This window comes from Equus quagga, unplaced genomic scaffold (genome assembly GCF_021613505.1).
Source record: "Equus quagga isolate Etosha38 unplaced genomic scaffold, UCLA_HA_Equagga_1.0 HiC_scaffold_6918_RagTag, whole genome shotgun sequence".
Taxonomy (NCBI): Eukaryota; Metazoa; Chordata; class Mammalia; order Perissodactyla; family Equidae; genus Equus; species Equus quagga.
The window spans coordinates 1-8,188 of NW_025794411.1; the positions used below are offsets into that span (position 1 = coordinate 1).

General features: G+C 43.6%; 1 protein-coding gene and 1 long non-coding RNA gene across 2 annotated transcripts; one reads left to right on the plus strand and one right to left on the minus strand.

The window, feature by feature from the left end:
- Positions 1–396: 396 nt before the first annotated feature.
- LOC124232516 (uncharacterized) lies at positions 397–1,541 on the minus strand. The gene is made up of 2 exons (XR_006886873.1): positions 1,489–1,541; positions 397–609 (listed from the first exon to the last, which is right to left on the minus strand). It is a non-coding gene; the product is annotated as an uncharacterized LOC124232516 (long non-coding RNA).
- A 106-nt stretch (positions 1,542–1,647) lies between these two features.
- LOC124232515 (sterile alpha motif domain-containing protein 1) lies at positions 1,648–7,739 on the plus strand. The gene is made up of 3 exons (XM_046649476.1): positions 1,648–1,664; positions 1,709–2,430; positions 4,517–7,739. Exons 1-2 carry the CDS (start codon positions 1,648–1,650, stop codon positions 2,394–2,396), a joined length of 705 nt encoding a protein of 234 aa, XP_046505432.1. The 3' UTR covers positions 2,397–2,430; positions 4,517–7,739.
- Positions 7,740–8,188: the final 449 nt, after the last annotated feature.

The window sequence follows — 8,188 nt, forward strand, 5'->3', positions numbered from 1 at the left end:
GCAGGTGTTTGGTACTCTTTACTATTTAAGCACAGTCCATGCTCGCCAGATTTGGTTGAATCTTGTGAGGTTTTCAGATTCCGTGGACCTACCTGATGTATTTGGCAGAGGTCCCAAGGACTAACTGTACACGAGGTTTCTGACGCCAATTTATATTTTAACAAGGGTGTTCATAGTAGTCAATTAACAAAAGTTCGTTGTAAAATAGAACCATTTCTGAGCAAGGGAACATCAGTTTTACCAAGTCACTAAATAAGAAGATGTATTTGCTGATCTGCATTCCTGCTGAATCTCTGAGACCTGCAGTGTCTTGGTCAATTATTCAGCTGCCACCAGGTGAGGAGAGGAGGAGGACGAATGAGGTCATTGAATCTAGGAGATTCCAACCCTGGGATGCCTGAGTCCAGAGCCGTGGTTTTCTGCCTCCCCGGGTCATGATGGGTCTCCCCAGCTCTCATTGATGGGTCCACGTTTTCTACCCAAACCCAAGCCATGTGGCTACCTGGGTCTTGCTGTGGTTTGGGAGCCAGATAGGAAGTATTTTCCAGATAGATTACATTCAGAGGGATGACAGAAATCCGCCCAGTTATTAGCCAGAAGACCAATTAACTAGTAATAAGAAGACAAAGAGGTTGGGGGTAGAGAAATTTAAGTATTTGCTTTAAAAAATTTTACCAAAGAAGCATATGCACATGGATAAAGATGACCACCCAGTATACTTATTGGGAGTATATAGTGACATGATCAGGAGGGGACGTCATCGTATTGAAGGAGGGCAACATGTCAGGTTTGGGACTGTCCAGGTTTGGACTGTCAATTAGATTTGGTAGATGCTCTTATGGAAGATAAGGAGGACTGGGAATGTTCTTGGTTTTATGTTGTATTCATAAAAATAAACCTTGTGTGAGTGTGTGCTGGACAGTGCAAGAGCCCTGTGGTGACACACGTTCTCTGCACTTGCAGCTGGAGGAAGGCAGTCGGCCACAGACACACAAAGAACCTGGTCTGGGCTTCTTCTCGCTCCACATGTTCATTCCAGCGCATCCCTCCCTCAGCCTCTGTGTTAGCCGGACTCCAGCCCAGCCCAGCGCAGCCCAGCCCCCTCTTCTGAGAACTGGACCCCGATCCTCCTGCATTTTTCATTAGAACCCGTTAGAATCCGAATTCGGCTCGTGGCTTCCTAGGGTCTGCGACTCTGAGGACCCCTGCTAGGAGCATCCAGAGGCTGTTCTCCTAACCCGGAGGTGCGCACGCGCCTGGCACAGCAGGAAAACCTCGCTCCGTTAGAGGAGGCCTCAGAGGCGCCGGGCATCGCTTGGGCCGGTGGAGGCGGAGGCCGGCCGCCCGGCCCGCAGGCCTCCGGCTCCCGCCCGGCCCGGGCGCGTCCGTTTCTCCCGCACCGCCCTCGGGGTTCTATACCGCGGGCGGGCGAAGGGGTGGAGTGAGGAGGGATGGAGAGGGAGGAGGCGGGATCGCCCGGGGGGTTACCCGCTCGGGGAGCCGCTGGAAGTGCCAGGCGGCCTTCCCGGTCAGACGCCGCCAGGCTCTCAGCCTGACGCGCGTCTCCCCTTCCTTAGATTGACTCCTTCGGCTTGCCGTTTTCCTCTTGGGGAGGGGTGGGACTTCCGGTTTCATTTCCGGAAGACGATGAGCGGGAGGAGTCAGTCAGAAGGGCCAGCAGGAGCGATTCGGTCGGCAAACGGGTAAGTTATTCTGTGGTCGGGCCGGGGGGGGGAGGTTTGGAGGCGGGGACCGTCCAGCGTCTGCGCGGGGCCTGGGGGCGGTGGCTTGAGGGCTCGGGCCGGGCAGCTGGGCGCCGGGAGTCCCGCCAGGGCCCTCCGCTCTTCCTCCTCCCTCCTACCCCGGCCTCCGCTCCTCCCGGCTCGCCGGTCACTCCCGACGCCGCCCAGACTCGCCCGACACCCGCCCGCCGCCCGCGCGGCGTCGCAGCCGCCCTGCCCCCGCCGTCACCTGCTCGCTCCGCGAGCCGTGCTCCCGGGGACCCGGCGGGCCTCCGTTTCCCCGCGGGCCCGGGCTCTCGGCGCGGGAGCGGCGCCCCGGGCGCCCCACGCACCCCTGCACGCAGTCGGGGCGCTTCCGACCGCCTGGCTTCTCCGACTGGAACGCGGGCGCCCAGGCGGGGAGCTGCCCGGTGTCGGTTTCTAGTCCGGGCGGTGGTGTCCGTGGCTGCCCGCCCACTCCCTGTTTTCCCCAGCGCCCCGATGCGCTGCTGCCAGCCGCGCCTCCTTCGGTTGAGGATGCTGGTGCCCGAGAGCACCACGCCTGGAAGTGGACGGTCCTGGCCACTCAGGGTCCAGCTGCTCTCAGCAACTAGCGGGAGACCCCAGGCTGCCGCACGTCGCTGTTGGCAGCAGCGGGATCGTCCCTGGAGATAGCCACCTGTTCCTAGTGGGCGAGCACGGCCTGAGTGTGCGTGCCCGCTTTCTGGAGCTTAGTCGGGGGGAGGTGGGTGCCAGGAGCTGCTGACCCCTGCGGTTGCGTTGAGTTTTGAATGGCCTGTTCATTGGGTTGGGGGGTTCTGGACTAGGACATCTTGGCAGGGTTGGCATCTGTGGACACATATGTAGGATTATTTTCTAGGTAATCATAGCCCGAATGGTGATTGTGTCGGGACTTTACAGTCCGTGGCGGTGGAACTAGTTACAGTATGCACCTGGTTTGCGGTGAAGCGTTAGTCCAGATGCAGCACTGCCTGGGGAAGGTCACTAACACGTATTGATTAGAACATCGTTAGGAGAGATTTTGATGCCTTTTGCTTTAATTAGCAAAAGGGAATGAACAGATATAATTGGGTTTTGAAATAAGCCTGTCACTATCAACAAGCATCCTGTTTTCTCCAACTTTGTTAAATGTACTTCTAGAGGCAGAATTCTGTGGAGGGAATGACGTTTTTCTGTTATTGTCCACATTAAAATGTTGCCATATTAACATTAATGCAAATTTTTGAACAGTTCAAATAGTTATATTTTAACAGAATTTTGACCTGAAAAAGTCTGTAACTTCCGTTCAAAGAGGTGATTATTTTGTTTGTTCATGTGAATATACCAAAGATGGAACTTTCACTGCAATTTTGTACTTTTATATTTGTGATAGATTTTTAACCCAGTTTTCAATTAGGAAAGATAAATTTTAACTTTTAAAAGTTTACCAAAATGTATAAACTTTCATGATTTTTGGATATTATCTCTATTTTATTTAATTACTTTGGCTAGATCTACAGAGTTTACACACATTAATAGAAAAATGAAATTGAAGAAATGCTATAAACTTTTCCAGTGTAGTATGAGATTTCTAATTTTCATTTTTTCTAGTGTAGGAGTATTGATTTTTGTTTTAATATTTTCAATTTAAAATTCTAATTAATTCGGATTTCTCTTACTGAGTAGAAATGTGTAATTATACATTTTCTTCATTTTTTTTTTCTAATGATCATATCTAAAATAATTGAATAGTGTAGTTTGGGGAAATGTTATAATGTTTTTACTGAATTTAGGTTTTCCCCCCTCTATCCTTAATAGGTACTATTCTTTTTCCCACAGCTATTCAGACAGTGTGAATACTGTCCTCATGGGCCGAGGCAGCTGTACACTTAATAACTTTGGGATTGTCAACATCACCTCTCTTCTCTGAGTGTTATTGAAAAATTTGAGTAATATTTCTGTAACTATACCTCACAGTGATGCTAGAGTCAAATGAGATAATAAGAATGCTTTTTAAGTGGTAAAGAGCTATAAGTTTTACTACTGTATTTTTAGTATCTAATATGTTTACTAATGTTCACTAGCTTACAAGTTGACAATCAAAATGAGTTAGTCATTGTCTTTGAGTTTTGCCCTCTGCATTTTAAATCAATGTAGTGAACCTGAGTGGAGAAGGGAAAAACAGTCTCTGAAAATAAAAGTCAGAGCAGTCAAACTTAGTTGTATAAGAAGGAATAGTTCCAAGTTCAATGAATGTGATAAATCCTTCATTTTACTGGGTAATTGGACAGAGTCTTTTAAAGTAGCACTCTTGTTATTTTATCTGATGTCCTGTCAGAATTAGACAAGTGGATATGAGTTGTTTCTGTCCATTCCTCATGGACCCATTTCATGGAGAGGGGGCACAAAACTTCAGAATTAAATTTGGATTTTAATTAGTATCCAATTGTAATCTTGCTTATTTTGGTTGGCAGAATAATGCAACTCCTCCTTAGCCCTCTCCCTCCCGATACAAAAGATTCCACGTCCTAGTTCCTAGAACCTGTGACTATGTTATGTTACATAGTCTATGGAATATGTAGTAACATGTAAAATGTAATAATATGTAGTGTTATAATTCAAAGCAAAGTTATTCGTTAAGGTCTATTTAAAAGTGAAATATTTTTTTTTGGTAAGGTTGATTGGCCCTGAGCTAATCTCTGTTGCGAATCTTCCTCTTTTTGCTTGTACACTTAATAACTTTGGGATTGTCAACTGACCTAACGTCTGAGCCCATCTTCCTCTATTTTATGTAGGATACTGCCAAAGTGTGGCTTGACAAGTGGTGCTAGATCCATGCCCAGGATTGGAACCTGCAAACCCCTGGCTGCTGGAGCAGAGTGTATGAACTAACCATTACTCCACTGGGACGGCTCCAAAAGTGAACCATTTTATTAATGTTCATTCATTCTGTTTTTTATTGTGAACTTCAGAAGAACGCCAGGTGAGTGGTTTGGCCCTGGCATGCATCATGTATGTGTCCTGGGTTAGTGTTCTGAGGCCTGTATTGGACATCTTTAAAATGTGGTTGTTAGGGAGGCAATGTAGTTAGTGTTAGAATTCTTGGGGGTTCATATCCCAGCCTCTATGTATTAGTTGTAGGAAAATGGCCTTAGTTTCTTCCTCTCCAAGTGGAGAAATGATGTGTCTTTGAGTAGTTGATGAGATAATGTGTGTGAGTGTGGCTTAGAAACTATAAAATGCTGTCTCTGCACACATTATTAAGACTACTCTACAGTCTTTAAATCCAGCCTTGATACATGCAACGTGAGAGTTCTGCACAAGAAGAGGTCGGAAACATGGATTCTGTACCATGGGTTCTGTGGAGCAGGCAGAACCTTACCTTGCTGCCATATTGGTTTTGCCTTCTCTTACTTGAAAAACCAGACAGGCGCTTCCTTCCTTCTTTTTAGTCCCATTTGTAAGATTGATTCAGAATGGGAGTATAGGAATTAGTTTGCATTTTTCCAGAACTAATTTGTTACCTTTTTCATTTCTTGTCAAACATTTCAAGTTTAAAGAAAATGATTATTTTCCATTTATTTAAATTCCCAAAATGCGTTATGTTCCAACAAATTCACTTCATTTAAAATTAATGAAGTTTTTGAAAAGTCTTTGTGCTAGGCACAAAAAGTAAACCATCCCACTTCTTGTCCTTGTAATCTTCAGTAACCCCAGCAGTCAGTCCCAAGATACTGGCTGTAACAGAACATTCGTCAGTGCCAGAGGTGCACGGCGGAGTAATTAGCTTGGCCTGGAGAAGTCACAGAAAATATCACAGCAACGTGGAAGACCCATGGGAGTTTTCTGTGCGGATGTAGGAGGAGAGGGCTTTTTAGGCAAAGAGGGCAGCTTGTTGGAAGGCACACCTGGGTGAGAACCAGTCAGCAGCCTAATGTGGGTCTTAGCAGGGCCTAAAAGAGGGAGAAGCGCCGAAAGAGGACAAGGTTTAGTTTGTCAAGGGCTTTGAATTGAAGGCTGTGTGCTTTACTTAGTACTTTTTCCTATGGTCAAGTCGAAACCATCAAAGCTGTCGGATCTCCCACCCTCTGGTGTTGTCCCTTTTCCTTAATAGGTACCATTCCCTTTCGCACAGCTATTCAGACACTGAATACTGTCCTCAGGGGCTGTGTGAGAAGCTCGCTTCAGTAACTGAGGCTTTTCTGTGGAGGCCCCATTAGAGGAGGCTCTCTCCCTGGAGCCACTGAGGCACGCGAGAGGCTGGAGTTGATGAAGTTCCACATAAGGCAGTAGAAGTAGAGTACAGAGGATAGAGTGGAGAGACATTTTTGATGTGGAAAGGACAGGATTAAGGGCCACTGAAGGAGGAGGTGAGAGAGGGAGGAACTAAGGATAGTTTAGAGCATTGATCTTTGTGTAGAGAGCTGGCAGACTAGCTCCATGGAAGCAGGTTTGGGAGAGGAGAGCAAGATGAGTTTGTTTTTGGTTGTATTGAGTGTTTGATATCTGTAGGTCATCCAGGAAGAGATGCTGAGATTAGAAGTAAGGTAGAGACTGGAAATAAAGGCAATGAGTCCCTGGACCATTTGAGGTGGCTGGAGAGCACGCAGAATGAATGAAGTAGACCAGGGAGGAAGATCGAGGCTGGGCAGGGGAAAGAAAAATACAAATAGCTGGGATTTGAGCATGTTCCTTCTTAGTATATGCCCAATGACGTCTGCAGAGTTTATCATTCCCTTTTGAATAGCAGGGGTCAGAACAAAGAGGACCCGAAAGGCCAGGTATTTGCTTTCTTGGTGATTGTGTTTCAGCTCTGTGTGCTTTATGTTTCTCCTGTTGTACAATCAGTGTCTGAGTTGGTGATCTCTAAGCAGACGTGGAACCGTGAAATAGCATATCTCAAATTGCAGTCCAAGTTAGGAAAAAAAACACACGAGGGATTTGAAATAAAAGATTTCCAAGATTCTCAAAATTCTAGGACTTTTTATTAAGTCTTGAATATACATTGAGTTGACACCTTCACAAACACAAACCCCTTTAGATTAGGAAATGACATGGGAACAATGTTACACATTAAAAAAATCAGTCATTATATATTTATTAAAATCCTGAGGAAAACTTCAGATTTATCTAGAGCATTTTAGTATCTTACGTTCCTTTTGTATAATGCAGTGAAAATATGCATTTTGTTAGTATTATGTAATTAAAACATAACTTCTATTAAATTTTAAGTCACTAAGTGATAGAGTTTTTTTAAAAAAATATATTACATAGTTATTTTTTAAATATCCTCCTCCAGTGAGCAGATTTGACCTAGGCATTTGGAAAACTTGGCTCAGGTTGTTTTGTCCTGATAATTAACATTAATCTTTAAATAACTCTTTTGGCTTCAATATGGGGGAAGTTTATTAAAAGGGAAATGTCATTTGCTCTCTTTTAATGAATAAAACAAAACATAATAGCTGCCAAATTTTGTAGTATGTGCACAAAGATACTATATTATAGGGAATAGCCTGTGTTTTAGCAATGTATGCTGTTCTCCTGTTTTATTACTATTGAGTATGTGACAGTGACCGTCATTGCAAATATTTTAAATTTAAAACAATTTACGCCCTGCGGATAATTATTGTGCAATAGCCATTTCTTTCTAAATGGCGGTTAATGGATTTATCCTTTGAATACTATGTTTAGCATAATATAGCAGAACTAAAAGTAATGATCAAAAGACCAAGGTTAGCATGTGACATTTCCTAAAGGCTTGAAATAACTTGGCATTATGTATTAATAACATTCAGAAAACATAGTCGTGCCTTAACATATTAATCTGCTTATATATTTCAGCTGAGGTGGTGATTTTTACTTTTGGCCGTCTTATAGAAAAGCTTTTTGAAAAGTTAACTTTCTCACATCAGCTGAAGTCTTTAAAAAAATCTGATTAGTATTTTACAAAGAATACTTTCTTGCCTCTTTTGAATAATATAGGATAATCATAGGCAGTAGCTTCATATATTGTTGGAAGAAGTGTAATTACAAAAAATTAACTTGTCATACACCACAGCTCAGCAAAGTAACTTTCTTATAAGTCCATGGTCACAGTATGTTTTTGCAATTCAGCATCTGGCTCTGTGGGATACCGATGGCTTCTATGAAGAAAAGTACCAGGGTGAGCAATTAAATGCAAAATGACAGCATAAAATGTGATCATTATGGTTATACAAAAGACGCATTTATGAATTTTGCAGATAACTTGTCATTTTTCTGCTCATATTTTTCTGTTGCTTTGTTAGCTTAATAATTTTAGTACAATTTATTTTTTTCTTCTAAAAAAATGAACACTGCCATTTTTATTATCCTGGCACTTGTTTATATGTCTTTTTTGTTTGTCAGTTTTGAAGATTAATGATAGTTGTTTCACTGTCTTTTGACACAATACTTTCAACTTTATTTCAAAATTGAAGAATTTAAAA